The sequence below is a fragment of the Colias eurytheme genome, chromosome 10 (assembly GCF_061535395.1).
Source record: "Colias eurytheme isolate Ceu_HAF_F1 chromosome 10, ilColEury1 Martin Lab GWU primary, whole genome shotgun sequence".
NCBI classification, from domain to species: Eukaryota; Metazoa; Arthropoda; class Insecta; order Lepidoptera; family Pieridae; genus Colias; species Colias eurytheme.
This window is the reverse complement of record NC_142989.1, coordinates 4,247,235-4,273,550: the sequence shown is the minus strand read 5'-3', so window position 1 is coordinate 4,273,550 and position 26,316 is coordinate 4,247,235. Positions and strand designations below refer to the sequence as shown.

At 33.4% G+C, this 26,316-nt stretch overlaps 2 protein-coding genes across 3 annotated transcripts in view; both read right to left on the bottom strand.

Annotated features, from left to right (window-relative positions):
- Positions 1–1,569: 1,569 nt before the first annotated feature.
- Positions 1,570–7,405, bottom strand: LOC149905123 (uncharacterized). 2 transcript variants are annotated; one of them, XM_090106349.1, is made up of 9 exons: positions 7,227–7,405; positions 6,768–6,912; positions 5,846–5,968; positions 4,830–5,013; positions 4,348–4,421; positions 4,177–4,269; positions 3,607–4,109; positions 2,654–2,729; positions 1,570–2,222 (listed from the first exon to the last, which is right to left on the bottom strand). In XM_090106349.1, exons 1-9 carry the CDS (start codon positions 7,256–7,258, stop codon positions 2,055–2,057), a joined length of 1,398 nt encoding a protein of 465 aa, XP_089962475.1. In that variant the 5' UTR covers positions 7,259–7,405; the 3' UTR covers positions 1,570–2,054. The 2 variants fall into 2 exon arrangements, with proteins under 2 accessions (XP_089962475.1, XP_089962476.1); XM_090106350.1 differs by lacking the exon at positions 5,846–5,968.
- A 5,339-nt stretch (positions 7,406–12,744) lies between these two features.
- Positions 12,745–26,316, bottom strand: part of qless (decaprenyl diphosphate synthase subunit 1 qless) — a 32,384-nt gene continuing 18,812 nt past the window's right edge. The window contains exons 5-8 of the mRNA XM_090106031.1: positions 16,593–16,682; positions 14,664–14,795; positions 13,529–13,723; positions 12,745–13,248 (exon numbers count right to left, since the gene is read on the bottom strand). Coding sequence (XP_089962157.1) covers positions 13,027–13,248; positions 13,529–13,723; positions 14,664–14,795; positions 16,593–16,682 — 639 coding nt within the window. The 3' untranslated portion in view covers positions 12,745–13,026. The remainder of the gene's footprint in view (positions 13,249–13,528; positions 13,724–14,663; positions 14,796–16,592; positions 16,683–26,316) is intronic.

The following is a 26,316-nucleotide window of genomic DNA, read 5'->3' as shown; positions in this document are numbered from 1 at the left end:
CTAAGCATATGCGCAACTCTTGATGTTTTTTTTTTTATTTTGTAAGTTCTAGGGTGCTATTATTTTAAAAGTGACCTTCACGTGTCTTAACTGTAATATGGTTAATATTTGATAGAGTTCAAAAATAATTTTACGATACAAAAGCATTTTCCACGATACGAAATAATATAGTAATGATAGAATAGTTTTCGTGATATGGTATGTACCATTAATGATCACAAAGTTCAATGAGATTGTAATAAAAGAATATCCACGAACATTCCACAAGTACTTTAATGTCAGTTCACTCGTACGTGGGTATTCAATGCATGTTATGTAACATGCAGAGACGCGTAAACACTTTGTAGCACCCCGACAAATGATTGAAATTAAATCCGATGACGACGCCACGCCCTCCGCTAAGATGTCAAGTTTTTACCGCTTTATGGCTATTTCGTCATTACAGCTTTCTCCACTTCATTTACATATTCTTACGCATCTCTGTTTGTTTAAAAAAATTTCACCACGTAGCATCGACGTCTCGAAAGATAGCTGTTTAATTATGGGTTTGTCTGTTTGCTAACACTTGACTGATTATTAGACACTGCGACACCTACAGCGTGTGTTATTTAATGCCTTAACTTTTGTGGAATGTCCATCGTGTTGAAATATGGGTAAGGAAACGAAAAAACGTACCTACAATACACTATGCTTTCTTTAAATTTGTTGCAGCTATGGTTCAAATTCCACCTTCTTACATGTTTGAATCGTATTTTGTATGTTGTATTTTTTCATAATCACACGAGCTGTCAAAAACAATGGAATTTAATTTAGAACTACAGATTAGTATCTAATCTTTATTTAAATTTGCCTCACAAGAGAGAATAATGCTTGTTATGTTGGGTACTTAGGTATTGTGCTTAATAGTTTTTTTTTATCTCACATGTTCAAAATGAGCGGGTCATTCAGAATAACGATGAATATCTTGGCTTAGTTTAATTCATAATTCTGACGCAGGTGAAATGAGCATTCATATTTTGTCATATAAGCTGAAAATGGTTGTAAGAGATAGGGTATCTTTTACAATACAATCATTAGTTATTCATCATCGCCAATGTAATTTTTTATTTGATTGGTATTTTTATTTGTATTTAAGGTCAACCAACATTAGATTATATTCATACTTAATTTGATAACAATTGATAATATAGGAATATATTATACATATATTGAACACCAAATGTGATATCATGTCATCAGCATTGCAACATTTGGATGCATTAATGCGGCATACCCAAAATGCATTACGCAAGGTAGGTATATCCAGTAACTCCTAAGTTCAAGGGCGACTAACAAAGAGCTACAATCGTGTACTAATCAGCTCTTATGTCGGTAATAATAGATATTGAATGTATCATAATAGATGACTGATCTTAAATTCAAATTAGATTGTCTTTTGTTAATAGAGTGCAATGAACTTGCAGCTGCATTTCTATGTGTGTGTTAATGTATATGTTATGGTATCATATGCGAGTGTTGAATTAAAACTGTATATAAATCCAAGTTTAAAGAAGCAGGGTTGCTGTAAATTAAACATTTATTCCGTAATTCTTGGAAGTAAACAGTTTATTTCAAATTATTTCACATAAATGATATACATATAATGTGATGATTATGATAATGTGTACAGGAAATTATAATATTTGATACAAACAAATAACATCTTTCTCCAGACAGTAAGTGAGAGAAAGATTTTAGAATTCATTGTCATAAATTAAGTGCATCACTAAAAAATTCTTAACAGATATATTTTTAATTGAAAAACAAATTAATTCATCAACTCGAAAGATTTTACATATTGTGCATCGAAAATGCTACTTAAAATTGTTATTTAAGTTATGATAGTTTCACAAACTAACGAATTCCTCTACATTAATATTATTTAAATGAATACACTTGTAAATATTTAGGTATATAAACTTAAAATTGTAAAAGCACAATTATCATTAAAATCAGTACTCAAACATAGGAACATAGAATATCTTTGGTGATAAAAATCTCAATACATTTTGTAATTAAATTTGTATCTTATCAGTGAGCGGTGGTACATATAGCAGTTGCGCTAAGTTGCTACGAGCGTATCTTCCTCGCAGTTGGGGTGCCCCGTGACCCGGCCGACCCCACAAGGAGGACCAGGTTGCGTGATGCTGCTTTACACTTTCAGCTGAATTACGACGACTTTCCTGTAAAATTTATATGTTATATTTGGATAATGACCCGGTTGGTATAGTGGTTGTTTATTAATCATAGCGACTGCGATATGGAAAAATATAGAGTAAGAATCATACATACAATCATATATAAATAAAATCGAGTTCATGTAGTTTTGAAACTAAAACCAGGTTTGTATGTTTTAGTTTCAAACAAGATAACGTACGTTGAAAACGCTATATTGAATGTTAGGTGTAATTGTAAAAATGAAATCAATAACAATCATTTATCTTGAAGTAGGCCTCTATGTATTAACTAAATATGTTTCAATTGAATATAAATTTAAATAAATTATGGATTGTGAAACTATGTTCTATTTTCGTTCTATTGCCTCATTATTACTACAAGCTGTTAAAATTAATTACTTATGTGACTTCTTATAAAGTAAAACATAATAATATACCTCCTTTTGTTGAGATTTAACTCGCATTTGTTGCTTCAACTGCCTCAAATAGTCATCCGTCCTTATTTCTCTCCATCTATAATTAATACTCATAAGTTAATAATTATTTTGTAAGATGTTTTGTTTTGAATCTTGCTCAAGTTTTGTTTATACCCTATTAATCTGTAGATAAAAGTGCCTAAAGCTATACGATAATCTTTGTATTTAATACCAAAGGTCAGAATGGGCCATATGTGTTATGTAATTAAAAAAATACGTCTTCATTAATGCCAATTGATTAGAATGGAAAGTGACATCGCAGCAGGCTGATGTAGGTCCATAAAGAGGTTAGGAATACGATACTATTATGTGTTTTTAATGCTCAGTCGTCTTTCTTGTTTTAAATCCGAGCTCTTAATTGCTAATCTAGTAATATGGTGAGAAAGTATTTGAATAACCAAGTAGAAAATAGAAATGTATACAGTATTACACAATCATAAAACATCCGTGTAAGGTTATTGCAAATTTGCGTTACCTACTAACCTAAAATGTTGACCCAAAAATCGATTAATTTCAGATCGCAATGCATTGCGTTTCATGAACATTTTAATAAGAGTACCTAATTATAGTAAATTTTGCAGTTAAATTTCTTTAACTATTTTCTGTACAAACATATTAATTGAACTATGTACTTGAAGACATAAATTTTTATTCATGTTAAAGATCAAAAATTGTAAACAACAAATGAAAAGTTTATTTAAATTTAATGTTCAAGGTTTATGTAGGTTTAATATCATTATTATCTATCTACAAAAAAGTTATCTGTTCTAATCTGTTTCATCTTTCTTGCCTATATGCAACGTAATACAAAGATGAAGACAAATTTACTGACAACAAACTTAAATGAAGGGCCTATTTGTTGAAGAATGTAAGAAAGTAAGGGTGGGTCAAAAGGTAATTGATATGTTACGTACTGGCATGACTCATGTGGAGGTCGTGTGACGTCACTAGAAGGCAGTGTACGAGCACCGACGCGCCTACGCCGCGCCAAAAGTGGGACAAGCTCTATACCACCAGTTACTCGCAAAATTGTTTCTTCAGGCGTCAATTTTTTATCATTCACGGAATCACCGATATCTTCAATTCGCTTCTCAACCCTTTCCCCGTTCGATAACCTTTTCACAAATTTTTGTTTCGACGAATTTTGTTTTGCTTTCGCATTCTTCCCGTAACACTGAATTAATTCTTTCTCCCTTTCGACTTTTCGACTTTCGTCTGAAGAACAGTTTTTCGATTTGCTCGAATGTTTGTTTATTTGTGGTAACTTTTCTCTATGGGGTACCACATTTTCTTTTTCAAGCGCAACAAGATTTGAATAATCATCAGCCCTCTTTACATCCGGTAAAGTAAGTGAAGATCTTTTGCTTCGTCTTTGGTCTCCTCTTATTTTATTAAATATTTCATTATCTGTCCATCCCTAAAAATATATTTAGTAAATTGATATCTTATAACAATAGAAAACAGGTAGTTTAAACTAGTCTTACCATAGACTTAGAGAAATTTAGTCCTACATTTCGAGGATTCCTCCAAATCTTTCCTCCAGGTCCAGGCTTTCCCCACGGTCCTTCAAGAGCATTCTGAAAAGCACAACTATTAACTTATTGATTTTATTGTAACTAAATATACTTACAAAAGCTTAAAATGAATTTAATTACCAATTTACGCTCGAATTCCAATTCTTGTAGAATTTCCTCTTTAATAGCTTTCTTTCTTTGGTCGACTAAATTATCTGTAATTGGTATTATATAATATCGAATTAAATATTTAAAAATAGGAATCACTCCATTTAACAAGTAAATTATTAAAAAAACAAAATACCCGACTGCACACTAAAAAAAGAGTGATTGAAATGAATCTAATGATACCGCATACATATTTTTTTAAAGGGAAATTTAGAAAAAATATTATTATGTCTTTATCCCGTGGGACTTTTAGGATAAAATGTATCCTATGACACTCCCGTAATCAAGACAAATCTAACGATACCTCATACATCAAAATCCATCAAGCCGTTTAGGCTACAGGTGGTCACAAAGGAAAAGACATACATACATACTTACATACATACATACTTACATACACTCGAAAAACATTACCCTCCTTCTTTGGCAGTCGGGTAAAAATAAATCAAAATTACCTAAAATTTCTTTATAAGCTTGCTGCTGGTTTGGTGTTTGCTTATAACGAATATCATTATCTACAGATTTCCTCAGATTTTCTGCGTAACAAAGTTGCGGATCTTCGCGGAGACGTAGAGGGGTCTGGTGATATCTACGTTGGGGTGATGACCAGCGTTGACAAGTCTCAAACAGAGAAATTCCCTATAATAAGTACATATTAAACTTTTTCATCAATCAATGCGATATGAGAGTACAATAGTCACATTGGGTAATATCAATAGATTGTTCTATGTTAGAGGTACAGGATTCCATTGTATGAAGTGTTACAAGAACAAGTGTTATCTATGATAGAGCAGCAGAAAGCATAAGATATAAGAATAAGTGCACTTCTTTAAAATCTTACTCCGTTTGCAATTTAACCTTTGCAATTTTTATCCTCGGGCGTTAATGCAATTTGAAAATCTATCGATTTATTGACATTTAAAAAGTTAATATCTTAAAAATTAATTTTATTTGCATATTCTATAATAATCGTTAACGCAACATTAAATCTGGCAGCATTGGGAATTTCGAAATACGAAATCAAGTCTGCCATGTGTCGAAAATTAAGTCTGCGACGCAATAAATATAAAACAACAACAAATTACACGCTTCCACGCCTGAATGCCAGGACCGGGCTATTAGCACACTTTAATCATCCTCGTTACGTCACTCAGATGTGGCACGACGCAACGTGATTGACCCTTTACCTTCTACAGATATCTTCTATCTCTTTTATCTGATATATGTTACAATGCGTGACTGCCCAAAGCTAAAATGTCGCCGGAGGTCTGTTAAAACCTCTGTGCCGATGTGAAAAAATAATTGATCACCCACGTAACTCCAATCGGCCAATCAACACTTTTGTAAGAATTAAATAACAATGGTCACTGGTGTTAACGAATCTTAAGGTTACGTGAATTTTAAAGCTATAAATCGCAGTTTGATGAAAATTGATTAAATTTTAATATTCAATGACTAATAATTGGCTAACCTTAAGTTCATCTTCAGGATAGATGCCGCGAGCGCGAAGGTCGGAAAAGCGAACTCCTTGAGGGTTTGGGGCGCCGGCTCCAGCGCGCCCCCAGGGCTCGTATGACGCCAGTTCTTCTCGTGCCTGTACTTATAATCTTATAATTTATAAATATAGTATAATTTCAACTGATCTACATCAGCTTATTGTATATCGTTCAATATGCAAGGGTAGAGTAGATAGAGCAGGTCAATTCTTATAACTCGAGTAAACAAACTAAAAGAAACAATTAATGAGGAAAAACGTAAATAGGGCAATGGGGCAGAACAATTTCTGTCGTGCAGTTAGCTTTTTATCGAAACAATTTCCAATTTTTGTACTTTATTGGTGCCAGCCTACATTGTATATAGAACATCTACTTACTATTTGAATTTTCCACAAACACGTAACGTAACGTTATTTGTATTAAGTGATGTGTAAACTTTCTCTACCGCTTCAAGAAAATACACAATTGGCGGTTATAGGATTTTCTTTGTCGTCGCTTGTACTTGCGCAAGAAGCAATAAAATTTAGTATGCGTACATAACAAGGAACTGTTTACCATAACATAATCTTATATTAATATTTGAATAGCTTATTGCATGGTTGACAGGGATTATAGCTTCGATAAAATTTTGCACTGATGGTTATAGTGTTTTAATCATTTCATTTATTCAGCAAAATATGATAAGTTTCATGTTGATTAATTCATTTTATTATTATCTATATATTGTCAAAAACCTATCGTTTATTCGAGGTCATGTGTGGAAGTTACTTGCAGTCTTTAGCAGGAAAACAATTGAGGTAGAGTTCGATAAGAATTACCTCCCAAAATCCAGTTTAGAAAACTATTCGATATATTATGTATTTAATAAAACTTCAAGTAATTTGATTTACATTTTACCTGTCTCTGCTGTTCGTACTTTTCCCTGAGTCTGAGTTCCCGCCGTTCGCGCGCCAACCTCTCGCCTTCTGCCCGCGTTTGTTCCGCGCGTTTACGTTGGAACGCTCGCAATCTCGCTGATCCAGATGAGGGAGCACTGAGTCTCCTTAATTGATGAAATGTATTAATGCTACTATCGATGGCTGGATTTTATTTAGTCGGTATTTTGTGGATAATTAGCTTCCAAGTACTTACTGGATTGAGGCCTAGATGCCTCAATCCAGTAAGTGATTCTCGTGATTCGAAAATTCGAAATTAAATAAGTGTAAAGAATGGTTAAATAGCTATATTTATTTACATCCTCATAGGTCTTGATGTTATTCCCTTCTTGGACCAATAATCTTAACCACGTGTTATTTGTTATGCTAATTGTTATTTGTATCTGCTCCGTTAATTTAAGACAAGTTTATGAAATACTACCTTCTCAATCGACGTGAGGATACAGCAAACATTTACACAAAAATTAAATAACTAATACACTAAAGAATATTCATAAAACATTTCACAAATAAAAATCTACATTTAACATTAAATTAATGAACAAAAAACGAATGTATTCAGCAGGCATTCGTTTACAACTGTGAACTTTTCCTTTAGAAATGGCCTTCCTTCTGAATAAACTGTGTAAGTTGCACGCTTCAGGAAACGTTTCCATTGTAATTTGTATATATTTTACATGCTTTGAACGTCTTTCTAAAAAAGTAGCTATAGATATATATTATGTTTGTGGTTTGCAATCAAAATTGACTAAATATGATCTTATCAAAACATAATGAGATGACGCTCCTTGATTTTGAAAACAAAGTACAATATACATATGAAAAAAGAAATTGTAATTTTCTTGTTACTGAAAAGTTCTCTTCAATTTTAAAACAATGGTTACGCCTTGCTTTTTTCGAATACACTTGTATGACTTTGCAATTTTGCTAAACTATTTGTTAAGGTGTAGGTAATTTAAAATTCAAATACACCTGACACCATAGTAATATAAACCATAACCAAAAAACGTACAAATGGAATGTAGAAATTGTACACATAATTATTATAATAAATAGAGAGTAGAACGAAAACAAACTTCTGGCAAAAAATCGTATCATGCATTATTATTAGTGGATTGAAGTATACGCAAATCTGTAAGTAGATATTATTATCAGCGACATCACGATGCGTTCCGAAGGTTTCTTGTAACGTGAGTACATTCAATTGATGTATAATTTATTAGTATGCATTAGGTATGAACCTCTAATAGGATTTTGTATCAAGTGCCATTAATAGTACCTATCTTTGATTTAGTATCTATGAAAAGGAAACGAAACAAGTACCTACTTGATAATATGAATGGTCTAAGTGAATGGTAATCAAAACTGTATGTTGATTTTATTTCCTCATGTTTTTATTAAAGTAGTAGTTCTTCAAATTAGTCTTTCAATGGCATTTCGGTACATCATGGAGTACAAATAATACCTATGTTTAAATGTATTAAATTTTTGGTAAAATATTACGGAGCAGTATTAAACTCAGTTTTCAGTTTTAAATCTTTCTGAACATGAACTTATTCTAACTTATACTTAGCGTAACGATTCATTAAAAAGTTTAAAGTATCATTCGGTGCTTTAACCGCTTCAGTTTATAAGGTTGTCTAAAATCCATGTCATTTTACAGAGGGCCCGTCCCATCCGTGCCTGTCGCTGACCGATCAATATCCGCAAAGGCTTTTTACGTTGTTGCGATTGAGTTAAACCCGGCATTTAAAAATAACACTAGTTTTTGATAATAAATTCGATCATGAAACCATTGGTAATTTTTTTTTGCTATATGTTTAAATATGCCGGTTTTCAAATGGATATCTATCAGTATTCATTTTTATAAAACTGGCTTTAGTATTTTACGTAAAAATTAATACGAAATTTGCCCTTTAATTCATTTATCTATAAATGAATTAAAGGGCAAATTTCGTATTTCGACGAAAATAAAATAACTTTGCAAAAAGCGATCTCTACTCAATGTAAGTCAAATGTTACTCTTAAGTTTCCTCGTTTAGCAAAATTGGAAAAATGTCTTACAAAAACAGCAGCAAGTAAGATTCACAGCTTGCTTATTTTAACCTAACTTGCATTTGTGAGTTTTTTGGCTGCAGTAATCATTATCGGTTCACCACTATAATTTAAAAAGGGAGTCTGTAAAATGGGATATTTACTGAGTGTGTTTTGACATATAAACTAAGCCTTAATAGCATTAATTCTCTTGGTATGGAAATTTGATGAATTGCTATAAGAATGTTTGTATCTACTGCAACAATACACGTGGTTGAATTCGCTTTTGTATTTTTGAAAAAAGTAAACCGCAATTTATTTATAAATACACACACACACACCACAGCACATAAGCACTGAGGGCTTAGGTGCCGTAGAATTTGTTTCTGGAAGTCTAAAAAACAAGTTACCACTTGAGGTATGTTACTGCAACTGTCATTACAATAAAAAGTGAAATACTCTAGTTTAAAAGGTGAAGAAAAATTGTATGATGGTCGCATCGCATGATCACTTTGTTTTTATATAACATCGTTCAGTGAAACAGATTCGACTATGATATCATGACGTAATTTTATGTACATAGGGACAATAAGCCTTATGCCATTCTGGGGGAAAATACTAGTTAGGATTATTTTGTTCTAAGAGCTTTGCATTATTTAGCACTGATTCGAAAATATTCTTTATTATTATATCATATTAAATTGTATTTGGTAGATCAGGCTTTATTCAGAGAAAATTACCAACTCTTTAAATAATACGAAGTATGTATTTACCATGTCAGAGAAATAAATTTAAGACATAACTATATTGCCATTCACAATATGGGCCAGCTAGTTTACGGTTTGCGTAACACGTGATCTCGTTTGCATTCTAGATGATGTCTACAATGTGATGGCTGAAATAATTTACTGCAGCGCGTTTCAACGGCAATAGAATAACAATTAATACTACCGTTGGTCGCGACATAACGGATCTATGACCTATTACACCAATTATATTAATTGCTGTAGGTTGGGTCTGTTTTGCTTTTTTAATGGAGGAAGGTTGAAGGAATATTAGGATAAAAATTGTTGATTTTAGACATTTGTTCTATGAAAACTGGATGAGGATGTAAGTTTTATTTATTCAATAAATAGAGGAAGGGATTTGTGATCCTCAGTAGGTATGTGAGTAAAGTAAAAATATACTGTCATATGTGAGTCATATTTATTAAATGAAACAATATAATATTGTAACTATTATTTATAAAATTATCCATGATTTAGCACTTTACACAGTAAGTATTTACAAACAATACGAGCTACGTACATGACTACATAATATAATATATATAAATAAAATTCATTGACTCCCATTGGATGTAATCTACATACAACTTTTTCAATCCCCCTTATGACTGACGCAACGACTGTAGCGACAACGAAGCAAACATATATTTATTACTCCGATGTATATGAAATATCGTTTGAAACCTTACATTATGGACGTTTAAATTAAAGCAATGAAGAAGGAATACACTATTATGGTGATATTTAGCGCAGTCGTCGAGTCGGTCTACATGAAAAGTTAGTATATATGACTAATATTTTTGTTAAGTAAAAAACGTCTCATAATCGTGCTCTGAGTGCACATTTTAGACAATAACATATTCATATACGTCGACAATAAATTCGTTCAATATCAACGATTATATCCCATAACATTATTTACAATTGTAATACATAATATGATATTTTTTAAAATCTAAAATTTTTAACGCAACGGTATGTAACAATATTATATGCCTAAGTAATATTGTGCAATTACGTACAAAACTAATAATTTAATACTATTTAAGAACAATACATATACACCTCTTAGTACATAACGTGTATATTAAAGAAATTGAGGTAATTGGTTCTGAAGATACGACACGGGTAACTCATCCAATGACTTGCAGTATTTACACAAACAGATTAACTGAATGGAATCAATTTTGTGATGATTTCGTGAACTTGTATACAGGCGCTTTATAAATTGCACATAACAGAGAGTAACTAAAATAGCTATATACAGTATAAGTAAAATAAAATAGCCTACTTCGCACAAAATAAATGGATACAATAATAAATGAGTTGAGCATATTGTACACTTATTATGTACAGCGATATTTGGTAACGAATGTCACAAACACGCTAGAAGAGCCGGCCTCCAGAAGGTCGACACTATGCTTTAGTCCGAGCTTACAATGTCTGAATTTTAAAAGAAACGTCCTCAAATACATCAAATATGGTGTTACTGAATGGACGCCACGTTCGATCGAATGAAACCCGGCTCTTACTCGTAGATAATTTACGTTATTTAGAAACGAAATGAAACTTAACATAAATCAGGTCACATAAACGAAAGACAAACGAAGAATAAATATGGTTTCGAAAGTTATACGTAACCGTTAACTAATTAAATAAAATAACTTTTGTGTACACTCAAACACATGTTGACACGTGTTGGAGTGAGATTATGATTCGTAAGGCTCAAAAGTTACAATATGACGTAAAATATCTACGATATTATATCGTCTTAGACACACACACACAGACATGAAATACCAATATACACTAACGCACTCGAGTCTTTATAAATCGTTCACGCACACATACAAATAAATCCTATAATGTCTTACTTTATTAAGAATGTATAATCAATTATTATCGTTCGAATCTTTAATTAAAAGACATGAGATGAAAAAAATAACGAAAAGAGTCGAGATAATTGTCGGCTTGCATACCTTGCAGCCAAGGTTGAGTTTAAACATCGCAGTAATTAGTTTTATAATTACTTTCGCACAAGCGAGTAAACCTATCAATCGAATAAAAGTATGCATTATTGAAGTGTGTATAATTTTATTATCTTAAAAACTACGCACACCAAAACAATATACTTCACTATAAACTATCAATATTAATAAAGATCATGTCGTCTCGCTCTTATTCATTTGTGTGTAGTGAAAGTAATGTTCTCGATCTAAATTTCTACGTCCTTCGTAGAAAATTTGCCATCTCATTCTTAATCAAGTGGAACGTGCGAAATGGCCGTAACCTCGCTATATGGTACTTCCAAATAGAGCCAACCTTTGTAACAAGTGATATTTGAGCCCATAAGATATCTGCCTTTCTTAATTGCGTGAGCGTCTTCCCACGCTTCGTGTTTCACTTGATCTCAATAAGCAAGTGATTACGATGATTTTTAATTGTTTTATCACTTTACTGTGAAAGGAACAATGGTTAACTGGGTAGTTTCACTAGTGGTGGACTCATTTAGAACTCGGATCAAGGTCAGAATGAAGAACATTAAGAAAGACTCTATGTTCGACATATTTCATATGGCTCGTTTAAGAACATTCAGAACCCCATTTAATTACAACTTGCTAACGATATTCCAATTATTATCAGCATCATTTTTTTTTTATAAATGTTTACAACATGTAATCGATATGAGGTTGTGGTGGGCTCTATACTCAGGCACTGGAGTATGTACTTGATACTAAAGAAACGTCCCGATCGCTGATCTTGCAAAGACCACCACAATATAGACGAGAAAGACGCTTCCCTATACCTGATGCATTTCTCGACCCTGTTGAGTATTGGGGCTCAATACATCTCTACCACACCCCGGACACTCCATACAAAATTATCGTTTTGATAGTCACACTGTAGAGACTGCAAATGTGTGTGTTAACGCTTTATGGTTGGCACATTTGTAACTAGCGTAAAAAAAAATTCGCGTTTTTCTGATGAAATACATCCGTAAACAGCACAATATCTAACCATTTACGAAAAACGATAATCACAAATCCAAAATAATAAAATTACTTTAAGTTAATTTGAATTAATATATATTATAATTTGTATGGACCATTTTTAGCCTGATCGTGCGGGGTGAGGTGTTTAATTTTGGCGGGAGGCGGAGAATGTCCGTTCTGTAGCGTTTAGCCACTATTATGTATTCTGTGTCTCTACTAAGAAGTCACCAACTATCATCCCTCTCCTGGTATACATCAGAAGCTCCCAGGCTGCTCCTATACAATAAAGTGCGTTACTCGATCCTATTGAGTATTGTGGCAATACATCTCTATTAAGAAGTCACCAACTATTATCCCTCTCCTGGTATACATCAGAAGCTCCCAATCTCTTATACAATAAAGTGCGTTACTTGATCCTATTAAGCACGAGGTCGGTGGTAACGACTAGCGCCTTCTGATAGGGCGAGTCAGCTAGCTCACTGGCTAATCTAGTAGCTTCTAGTCCGTGTTTACGTGCAAGGAAACGTGTCTGTTCGAGACCACGTGACTTGTGGACCAGTTCGAAGGCTTTTTCTACGTCTCCCGCTTCTTGGAACCGCCGCATTATCATCGGGTTCAGCTCGGGGTACTGCGGAATATATTATTTATTTACAACTTTATTGCACTAAACATAAAATTATCGCTTAAAATCATCCTAAAAAGAAATACTTGGAGACACATAAACATAATTTTATTAGAAAGATAAGCAATAATTATAATAAGCAAGCAAATACACATAAATTTATATATTCTATTGGCGTTAAAATTGCGAGTACTGTTCAATAGCCAATCAAAATGAGGTAAAATCTAAAGGAGCAAAGCTAAAGAATAGAAGTACATCCTAAACAATAGAGTATTATAAATGTCACCTTTTCACAAGCGAACAGCACTGGCGCGGTGGCAAGTCCAAGTCTGAGGTCAGTAGCGGTGGGCTTTCCCATAGCTTGTGAGGACGACACGAAGTCCAGCAGATCGTCCACGAGCTGGAAGGCCAGGCCCACGTTGCGTCCGTACTGGAACGCGAGCTCGCACGTGCTCTCGTCCGCGCCGCTTAGTAGTGCCACCTAGGGAGGAGTACTTGTGTAATTTCTGCCAGTTGTGAAAGGATAAATAATAAATAATAAATAAATAAATATTATAGGACATTATTACACAAATCGACCTAGTCCCACAGTAAGCTCAATTAAGGCTTGTGTTGTGGGTACTAGACGACGATAAATATAATATTATAAATACATATACCCATACCCATAATACCCAAGAACAAATAATTGAGTTCATCACACAAATATTTGCCCTGACCGGGGATCGAACCCGGGACCGTCGACTTTGTAGGCAGTTACTTTACCACTGCGCCAACCGCGTCGTCAGGAATTTGTATACTGTAGATACGAGTTCACACTCGTATACGCAGGGGATTGGATTGGCTCGTTACGTCGCTAGTAACTAGGGTAACCACACGTCCGCTCACGCCCGAGGCTGCTGCGTGACTGTGCTCCCCACTACCCGCGAACCCGAGACATCCGGGGATATAGTACCCTATACTTTACTCAAACACTACATATATACGATATAATATAATGTAAGCTGAGATACGGAATGACTTTTATGTATGTGGTAGGGAACACTTGTATACACTTTGACAGTTGTGATTTCATATGACTTGTATACTTTCTTTTAGTGACATCTGTTTCAGGGAAAAGGGCACGTGAATTTTTCCTTCGCTTGTGTGTGTTTAATCATATGAGACAGCATATTCTTTACATCTTTGAAAGCGTAAGGCAATCATACACTTTGCTAGTATGTGGCTGATGATAATATGACCTTCGTGCGCATCCTATACTTATTTGGTTTAACAAATGGTATTGGAACTTTAGTGGCATAATATTTATCGTAGTAAAAGTATTTAACGTTATTGGAAATATTCCCAAATTTTTATTTTCATTAAAAAACTCAACATTTTAAATTCAAAAATGTATCTTTTAAGAGATAGCAAATACTTACCGCTTTAACGGAATTGGCAATAAGCGACGCGGTCTTTCTGTATGTCTTCGTGAGGTAGTGTGCGAATCTTTCATTTTCTGTTTCTTTACTTCCAAGTTGCATAAATTCACCTTGTACCAAGTCAGTCACCACCTGTAATGAGACAAGTTTTAATTGATAAAATTATAGAGTAAATCGTAGTACATAATAAATTCTTCTTAAAATATTGTAGGTAATTTGGAAGCTCATAAAAAGCTCTTTTGTGATTTTTCACTTAAAGTGCATTTTTAATCGTTATTTTGATGATTATGATGCTTATACTTATGATTTCCTTATATTTATGGTTTCCTTATGAATATAGAATTGGTATGATATATGATTATGCACGAAGACGCATACATTAAATCTGTTTAATATGTGCTAGTTCGATTTCATAGATTTCAACACGGAACGAGACGGATAGATGTTGACATTTGTCTTGAGTCATCTTCTATCTAACTAATAGACTTATAAAACGGGTCAAGGAATAGTTTATGTGCCATTAAAATTTTGTCAAAAATAATTAATATTTTAAGGTACATGTTAATTACAGATAAAAATTAGTCTAGTTTCTAACTGTCATAAGATTGTACATTTAGTTAATGAATAATATCTTAACTTACTTTAATTTTCTTAGTTTAATATATTTTTATTATCAACAACTCTATTTATTAAATTGTTTAAACTTTATTTGTATCTAGCAAACGGATTGAAAATATTAGTGATTGCAAACGAAGTATTGCTCATAGATCATATATTTATGATAAGTATAACTTAATAGTCTTGAGAGAGTCTTGAGACTTGCAATGAATAACAAATGAGAAAAATCATGCAACAGCAAATGAGTTCACACATTCGAATATTATCTCTTTTCATGAGCAACAAAGTAGTCATCAAGACAAATCATTAGATATTAAGATTTTTATTCCTAGAATTGGAAAAATAATGCAATTTTCATTTTAGACTAGCTAAAAAAAATATTAATTGTTTTATGGCACATATTTAAAAAAAAGTTAGACAACAATTTCAGACAGCTACAAACTAAGCGGGTTATACACGTATAAAATACCGCGTAATGCAACAATACTTATTTCAAGTGCAGTATAATTAAACAGTTGCATTTCAATATTTATAAATGCACTATTATCTTGTCATAATCTTAAGGGATATATAAGTATAGTATGAACCAATGTTCAGATAGAGAATACAATTATTCTCTATCCCAAATGCTCTTCGAACTGTGAATTAACATAAAAACATCGTTATCTACATTACTACTTCGATTTGTTATTGCTATACGAGTTGCAAGGAATACTGCAATTATTTACACGTTATTTAATTAAAAATATTCGAAGGAAATAGCTGTATTTCATATCGGTATCCGTAAACATTACTTTAACAACTTTTTTCATCAACTGAAATTAGGTAAACAGATTAGTTACCAGCATCTTTTTTATTCAACTTATTAATTATTTAGCCGAAGAGATATTTATTTTGTAAAGTTTTTTATTGGGTTTATTGAAATGGAAGAATATTTTTGTCGAGTTATCGAGGTAGAATTAGTAAGGAGAATCATTTTTCCGTGGTGAAAATGTCATTCCCATGGGAATTTCCTTTGACTGTGCGCTTAAAGCCGTGGAAAGCTTATATAATATACTAGCTTACCGCCCGCGGTTTCGCCCGCTTTGTCTAAAACCTAATAAATAAATTATATACTAAAACCTTCCTCTTGAATAACTCTATCTATTAAAAAAACCGCATCAAAATCCGTTGCGTAGTTTTAAAGATTTAAGCGTACAAAGGGACATAGAGATATAGGGATTAGGGACAGAGAAAGCGACTTTGTTTTATACTATGTAGTGATTAATAAATACAAATATTACAAATATTATATAGATTTTTAATGCGTACCTGACTGAGCACCAACGTGACCTCGTCACTGCGCAAGCGAGCTATCATCATCGACGCCACAGCGAGGATGAAGTCGCCGGCCATTGCAACCTGAAAACATCGAGAAATATTTGTTAGATTAAAGGTATACAGGTCCTACAACATTATCATTTATAATTATTAATCCATGACACAGGTCATATGCGGGTTTGTCGTTTGGCTTAAAACCTTTTCCAATAATTCCTACAAATTCTTAAAGACGCATATTTGTTTCAAGTTTCCTCTGTACCAATTGCTCATCTGTCCAATGTTTTCTATACAGGGTGTACCAAAAAGTAGTGATGAACGGAAGCTGAGAGGTAGAGGACCTAGAGGGCTATCCGAATCACCCCCATGTATGTTATGCGATTTTTCGTATTTTCGGAGTTATGACGATTTTTTCAATTTTTCACCTATCGCCGAGTACGATGATATTTTCATTCATTCTGACGTCAATGATTGCGGAAGATGCTTGATTTTTTTTTGTGTGCTAAGCTGAAAGATAGGCCAATTCAGTATGGTAACATTTACTATCGTTAGATCTTTGAATGGAATAAAAAAAAGAATTAAATGGCAAGAAAGATAAAATTACCTAGTATGTTCACCACTTCAAGGGCCCGTAAAAAAATAAAATCACATAAAAAAAGTTTTCCGTTTGACTTTTAAAAACTTGCTCTATCTATCAGATAGCTACCCTGAAAATTTCATTTTATTATTCAGAAGGCTTCAATCGAAAAATTTAAATCTAAATGTGGTAAGTGCAAAAATTGAATTAACATGATGATCATTAAAACCAATAAATAGGTGTTTAATTACCAGAAATTTTTAAAATAACCCCGCTGTTGCTCAATGCAAGTGCGACATCACCGTAAAAAGTTGTCTTTTAAATGTCTGAATGCCCTTTTATCATTTTTAATGGTTTCTTCTGCTACTATGAATTTCCGGGTTATTTCGTCCAAATTGTGGCAGTCTCTCGTCTTTGTAGTATCCCCACGGAAAAAAATCAATAGGGTTTATGTCCGGGGACCGCGCAGGCCAGGCTAAAGGGCAAAGATACCCTGAAAGATGTATTGGTCGTTGCAGCCTGCGCATGCGCCGGTGACGCCTGCCTTAAAGCCTGGCCTCCACGGTCCCTCGACCTAAACCCCATTGATTTGTTTCAATGGGAATATTAAAAAGACCTCGGCTACATGAGAGAATGCCACAATTTGAACGAAATAACCCGGAAATTCATAGTAGCAGAAGAATCCATTAAAAATGATAAAAGGGCATTCAGGCATTTAAAAGACTACTTTTTACGGTGATGTCGCACTTGCATTGAGCAACAGCGGGGCTATTTTAAAAATTTCTGGTAATTAAACACCTATTTATTGGTTTTAATGATCATCGTGTTAATTCAATTTTTGCACTTACCACATTTAGATTTAAATTTTTCGATTGATGCCTTCTGAATAATAAAATGAAATTTTCAGGGTAGCTATCTGATAGATAGAGCAAGTTTTTAAAAGTCAAACGGAAAACTTTTTTTATGTGATTTTATTTTTTTACGGGCCCTTGAAGTGGTGAACATACTGGGTAATTTTATCTTTCTTGCCATTTAATTCTTTTTTTTATTCCATTCAAAGATCTAACGATAGTAAATGTTACCATACTGAATTGGCCTATCTTTCAGCTTAGCACACAAAAAAAAATCAAGCATCTTCCGCAATCATTGACGTCAGAATGAATGAAAATATCATCGTACTCGGCGATCGGTGAAAAATTGAAAAAATCGTCATAACTCCGAAAATACGAAAAATCGCATAACATACATGGGGGTGATTCGGATAGCCCTCTAGGTCCTCTACCTCTCAGCTTCCGTTCATCACTACTTTTTGGTACACCCTGTATACATATTGGACCGCAAATAAAATCTTGGAAAAAATACGAATAAAATAACCTATTGTCTGTAGGAATAATTGAGTCATACATTAGTAGACTTATTAATAAACTAATAAATTAATACACTTAATATTTATATAATTTAAGACATAACGTATTTACTATTTATCATATAGAAATCGTGATATGAATAATATTTGTGATATTGAAAGTGAGAATGTCTAGTAACGCTACACGGAATAGAATCTTGACTTTCGTTAATAATAATCATATCCTCGATTTTAATTTAGTCATAGCAAAAATGTGAAAGTTTCAATATTGTGAATTGAAATGTGAGACAGATAGTCAGGACACTTTAAATAAAATATTATTAAATAAGTATACTCCTTAAAGGGAATAGAAAATATAAGTACCTACCTAATGACAAAATTAAGTTAATCAACCTTGAGGTCACGCAAAAATGACCGCAAAGTGTGACATTATTGCCGAATAGCGTTCTAACAAATTTTATAAGTGGACTCGCAGTATGAATTCAGTTCAATGACAACCGCCTGCGACGTAATTAGCGAACACGTAAATATCGGGTGGTACCTAATACTATCTGGTACTACTCAATTTTATTACAACCAGAAAATAGTCTGATGGAATGTTAACGTTTTTATCGAAGAATCAATCTACTTTGGAAAACAGATCACAATGTTCGGAAATAACCGCCGTTAACAACACCATTAATTTAAGTATTGTGTGCTGGTCAAAAACGAGGACTAAACCTATGCTTACAATAAATAATTGTTACGTGTATGTAGCGCTCATTTCTCCTGCTGCCGACAAGAATGCGTAGAAAGTTGTGATCCGCCGGCATACTAATGCCGTACGGCGGTTTCGCCGGCTCAGTGACTTGGCACCCGAGTCGTCACTCCGCTCATTAACAAACACTGGCCACTGGTTAGCCTACATCGATTGACCGGCTTCGGCACACCTACACATAGGTATGCAAAGGGACAAATGGGAAACCAACTGGCACATCTGCGTCCACTTCGACTAGCTAGCCAGAGCTATAGATTGTTTGGCCTTGAGACACCGACTTACGTTAACGGTTCAGTAATAAAATACAGTTGCCTCATTTCCTAGCAAACTATCTTTGCTATCTGAGTTTTTGTTAAAAGTATTTGTAATACAATTTATATCCTCAAACAGTCATAAATCTATATTTGTAAAAATTAGGAAACGTAAATGAATCGAAACAAAAAATGGTATGAGGACTAGATTTAATGGACTGAATCGCAATGCAACTGCATCCTCTATGTGTCGATGACTTCTAAAATAATATATTCCAACGTATAAGAATATGGTTAAATATTAATAGGGAAGTCATATAACTCCCGAAATTTTATATCGTGTGCGGGGATTAACAAGTAACAACCCTTTATAATAAGCATTTTTACACATAAAAACTGTGTAGAAAGTAAAGTCGGTAGTTGTTGTTAGCATGTGGAACGGTTTCAATTTATATCTATTTCCGATCACGATAACCACGGACTGGAATGAGACGCTTACTTTAGTTCCTTATCACAGTTTCATTATAATTTTCAGGACACTAAAATTATAAAATAAAATGGCATATTAATGAATTATTTAATATATTGGCGACAAATGCAGTAAAAGAGTAAATTACAGGTTTAATAATGTATTGTTATTGTTTTGATCACGCATTTGTTAACAAGCTTGACAGTACCCATTGAAACGTTGAATGCATTATGCAATACAATATAATATAAATATAAAATACCCAATATTTACTCAATGGACTCTCTAGTAGTGATCAAACATTTGAAGCAATACGCCCTTGAACCGCTGAGACCTTTAAACATTTTCAATAGACTTCAAAACTTTACTATGTAACGTGTGAATAAGTTTTATTGTTATAATATGCAAGTCACTGGGAATCAGCATTTTTGCCCTGCAACACCAAGACATTAATCATAGCAAGGCCAAAGTTAGCCAACTGCAAAAATGCCATTTCTAATATCAAATCTTAATGATCGATTGATGAATTATATATATTAGCATTTAAACATACCTATACTAATAGAATTATTATAACAATAATAATTAATTAAATATTCACACTGCTTTCTCTAATTTATATAATTAAATGAAGTTAATTATACCAAACATTTTAATTAACATACTTGCTTTATGAAATTTAAACCTATCTACCTACTACTAATTGCCGGACAAACTTTTTATTCATAAAATTATAGATGAAGCAAATTTCTAAATTATAATATGTATCAAATTAAAAACGAAAACGTATTTCTCACATTCTTAAACAATTGTATAAGTACTTACTACCTTGAGTAATAAACACATTATAAAAATAATTTGGAAAATCCAAAAGTGCACGCCTCATAATTTTTTTTAATAAATATTTATTAATTATTATTTTTGTTTATTTAATAACAATTAAACCACATCGAATCAGACCCTGAAAAATGAAAGGGTTCTATTCCTGAGCATACTCAAGCGTAAGAGAAAAAAAAAGACTCGATTAGTAAAGTATTTCGGTCGCTATCGTGTTAACAAGAAAAAGGATCCGCACATACAGACACACGGACGTCCAAGACAGAACTTTTTTAAACTGTTTTTTAACTAGTTTAAATAACAAAAATGACATCAAAAATATCATGAACGTTAAAAATAGTGTTTTTTCTTAATATGTGTGTGTATGTATTATCTTACAAGTGCAATGTATGATACATAAAGACATTTTAAGTTTGAAAAATCAGATGTTTTGCGCGAAGTGACAGTAGTACCCACCTCAACGCTTCGCTTATGAGGCGTGCAATATTAATGTAAGAAGATTTACCACAAAGTGTGACATTTTATTGTACAACTAAGTGTGCCCTTGGCTATAATAGACAAAGGTAGGCTTAGACTTTAGATTTCAATCATATAAAGTTATTTTAATTATTTTAATTGGATAACATTTAATCGAAATTTGTTATGTCGTTAATTAATATACGATAGATTAGAAACTATAGAACTAATAGTAAAAATTTTAAATTTTGCAATAAATCCGTTTTAAACATTTCACCAATTTACTTTGACACATTTGTTACATAAAAAACATTTTATTAACGTGCATCTGTGTGCATATTTGGACATTTTCAATTTGTAAAATAAAAGCTCTAACAAAAGCTTAATATGTATCCTAATGGCATTGATTGCCAAGCGAAGTTAATAAGGTAACATTGACATGATTTTAAAAGAGCAACTATGGAGTTTCTTGCCCATAGATACTGCTTTCCGAATCGGTGGTAAATGGTTAGAATGTGACGATTCAAAAGTGCTTCTAGAAGTCTAATTTAATAAATTAATGTTTGAGTTAGTTCAATCACACGACCAGGAAAACCAGTATCTATATCTATGTTTAAAAATCACAAGATGTATCCAAGGCAACGGGATCCACAGGTGTGGTATCGCTCGTGGCGCGTGTCGTACGCGCTTCGTTGCGCAAAACGCGCACGCATTAACACACTTTCTGCGGTCCGCCCCTGTCCGAACTAAAAACGCATCCGCTATACTAACTACACTAACTTCAACTGACCATTACGTTTGTCACGATACATGCATCTGTGCAACTTAAACGAATTGTAAAGAAAATTTAAAGTATTAGTAAAAGTGCAGCTTTAAAATATTTAGGTTCAAGGTATTCTTTGAATCGCCATAATTCCAATAAAATATTACGCACATATTTGTTTTCCCGCCAGTTCATTACACATTATTGTTCGAGAAAGCGAAGGTCGTCTAACTCGGGTTTACGTTGAGGTTTTGCACATGACCGGCAATAAGAGTGAAAGGCTTTCTACGTCGAAAGTTCGCCCATCGCGAGTCATATGAATAATTTACCAGAAAAATCTCTACGATTTCACGCTGAGTAAATTCCAAATGCGTTTGGAGTTTCTACTTTGCAGTTTATTTACACTACAAATTAAAATGCAAGCTTTGCTGCCGTCTCCCCATTGTCAATAGAAATAATCAACCCCTCGCTAGTCGCTACCGATGTGTACCATTATTTATGAGTTGTGTTACTCACTGAATATTAATTTATTTTTTACCTAAAATTATCTAGTCACGTCAAGATGCTTCAAAAGCGTAAAAACCGATACGAATTCGGAATAATTGTTTGTTTAATGTACTGTTGTGACCACTGCTAGAATCCCAAGTGTATAATCAAATAATATTTGAATAAGCTCTATGAACTTGAGATAGCTTTTGGACTCGATCAGCGGTTGCGACATTATTTTCACAAGTGGGTCTCGAGTGGCCGGGTGGTGGTGGCGTGTATCGGTCTTTCGCAAGGCAGCCTTGACAGTGGTGGTGCAGGTGGCAGTCGGAAGGTGAATGTGGCGGGATGTGTGTCACGCGGCCGGCCTTGACTCCCCTCTCATCCCCCCTCCCCCTTCGGACGCTTGCCCACTTTTGCATTAGCCGTCTAAAATCGTCTTTGAGAAACTGGGATATCAAATATCAGGTTGTTGCGACACCCACTACGAATCATAGTCTACCAATCGCATAATTTATTGATAAAATACTAACGGAGCCAGCGATTTCGATTGTACGCGTATTAAAATATTTGAACATAGATGTGCCTTTTCACTTTTCAATATATTTAGTGGGGCAAATATTGGCAATTGACTTTGAACTGTTAAACAGGCATATCATCGATAGTCATCTTTAAATTTATTTACGTTCCGAAGACTAATCTTCTTCTTATATATAAAAATGAATCGCAAAATGTGTTGGTAAGCGCATAACTCGAGAACGGCTGAACCGATTTCGATAATTCTTTTTTTATTATATTCCTTGAAGTACGAGGATGGTTTTTTTGTAGAGAAAACGTAAATATGTACCACGTGCGAAGCCGGGGCGGACCGCTAGTATACTATAATATGTATTAAATAATTAATAGATAATAAGATAAGCCACTATTTTATTGCAGTAAAATATTTCCTTAAAAGTTACCTGCATTATCTACATACAATGGAAGAATATTTAAGTTTTTCTAGAAGTTTTATTACAGCGGTGTTCAGTATAGCAAAAATGGTTACTCCACGATTGCTTTATAGTATTCTGGCATCAGAACGATCAAGATTTATTCGAATTAATGTCGATTGAAGTATTTCGCATCGAGTGACTGGTCGGTCCAGTCCACTTGCGAAACATGCAGGCATGTTGTGGCGATTAGTGGCCACCGAGTGGGCATCGTTACAACACACCTGGCTAGATACTATAGTGACATATGGAAGCATATTGGATATGTGAAATCATATATAAAATAATTACTAGACTTTCCTATAAAAACTGATCGTTTCGCGTTTAGATAAATGTTATAAAAAGCATTCGCAATAATTTCTGTATAATGCTAGAAACTCGATAGAAATCATAACATTCCAAATTACATTCTCCAAGTTATTTCGAGAGTTAACGGATAATCGAGCGAAACTAATTGCAATTAAATTTTTTCGTACTTGCGATAAAATAGAGATGCCATAAAACGTAAAGGAACGGCCAGTGTGCCCCTGACCCATAGATGCAAAATAAAAATAGTATAAGTGGTGCAACGCTGTTCTTACGAAATACTTAACGTCAAGTATTTCTATCGTAATTCAGAGAATCTTGAACTTTGCCGTAGCAAGATCAGTTGCATGCTAATTTGAAATGTCTATATATTCGAAAAACGTATTCAGGTTGGTAATATTTACCTCACTTTTACACTCTAAATTGATTCGATTGATTAAATACAATAGGTTTGAAATTAAAAAAAAAACCAAGCCCCTAAAATTAAACATAATAACATCACGCTTTCAATCATTTCTGAAACATATTTTAGAAATAGCTCTTAATTTGTTTGTCAACAGAGAAGATATTTCCCATAGTATTACATAAATATATATCCGGTGATTGGCATTCGCGTTAAATGTTACCAGTTAGTTAAAGGTTATACGAGACAAGGCGTAGCCAATAGTGAGCTTTAATAAGAATTACTCAGAAAAATATTAAATCTGTATGATACAGAACTGAATCAACAGACCTGATTTTGCTGCAAGTGTACGTACAAAGTACATTATTTATTAGTTGTTTCTCGCTATAAACGTAAATCATAGGATGAAGTTAGCTCGACCCACATCCCCTCAAGCGTTCCCCGCAGAGTACTGTTATAAAGACCAGTTTTACTTAACTCTTTATTAACGGCAGCTAGGTCAGTTGAGGAAAGTGTTGAACGAATTTTGCTTTCAACGAAATGCTATGTCACACAACGATCAATAGAAAGCAATAGTCCAATAGTCACGTTCATTAGAACACGTTTAATTAAATCTTTTGCCGAGATTTCATCTGAGAATGAGAATGATACAATCGAATTACAAAGTATCAAGGTAAATGTAAAGAATCTTTTTGGTACAATAAAATGCTCTCAATGCGTTTTACATAACATCGATTACGTTTTAGTATTGAGACCAAATTCATACATTTTATGACTCATGAAATAAAATAATAAGATGTTTTGACCTTTGGAATTTTATATCCATAAAGGTAATAAGGTTGTAAAGTAATTACCAAATATAATTAGGAGCCTATTATATTCATAAGATTCCGGATATGGACCGACCAATGAAGCCATCTAATTTGAGGATTTAAATTTACAAGTAGAACTTAAAAACCTGATCTACAATTGCAAACACACGTTTCATAAATTTGCAATTTGCCGTATTTGCTCGTCTTCACAAATAACCTTGATTTTTTCTAAAACAAACATTTAATTACGGAACTTGGAGATAAAGAAAGCTAACAAGGTTTTCCTAATTAAATACTCTTAACTAATCTACATAAATCTCAATGAGTTTGTGTAAATATGTATTTTTATTGGCTTTGTTAAAATAGCTTAGAGGCAAGTTCCATCGCTTCTTCCATCGTTTTTACTTTTTAGCATATGCACGTAGAATTGTATGTATTTGTTGTAAGTAACTTTCATCAAATAATATAATTTGAAAAACAGCGTCGAGTCGAATTTTATCTATCTTCGTTTTAAAATCTCACCGGATTAAATGATGATGAATTAAAACCATATATTTATTAAGTGAGATTTATCAAACCAGCTATTAAAAGTAAAGACAAATTATTATTATTTATACATTGTGAAAATTACTTAATACGAACATCAATATTTCCATACCGTTTTTGCAAGTCTACGGTCCATAACAATACCATGTTGACGAAACTATGCCAGCAGTGGACACATTTTCGGAATGAAGTAAGATAAGAAAAAGACAATGTGTCAGGGGTATAATTAGTAATGATTACTGCATCATGAACCGCAGGAAAAGGCAAATCATTTATTTCTTTCTTATAGCGGGTCACGAACGCGCAGCCGGACACGAAATTATCGCACGAATTGTCACCAGCGAGAATATTACAACACTATATATGCTGAACTATTAAAAAGTCAAATCTTATGTAACAACAAATAGGTTGAGATAAGAATAAAGGGCTTCTACGAGAACCAAGTTTATGTAATCTACACATATCTACTGGTTATAGGTATTTCGAATTAGCATAGGCCTACTGACCAACTTTTGCGTGAATTCCCAAAATATATTAAAGACAATTTTATAACTTCCATACTAAGACTGTTTATGATGTTTGAGATAATAAAATAAACGTTTATTATGATATCGCTCGTAGCAGTGAAAGCTATGTAACGACTGGCCTTGAAATCAGAATACGAGAGTCGGTGTCGGATGTCGCAGAAAACAGATTGGAT

Coding starts and splice junctions, on each gene's coding strand:
- LOC149905123 (XM_090106349.1), bottom strand. CDS start 7,258: ATGTTTGCTGTATCCTCACGTCGATTGAGAAG. Junction 5,969..6,767: donor AGTACGAACAGCAGAGACAG/GTAAAATGTAAA, acceptor TTATAAGTACAG/GCACGAGAAGAACTGGCGTC. Junction 4,270..4,347: donor TGGAATTCGAGCGTAAATTG/GTAATTAAATTC, acceptor TGTGCTTTTCAG/AATGCTCTTGAAGGACCGTG.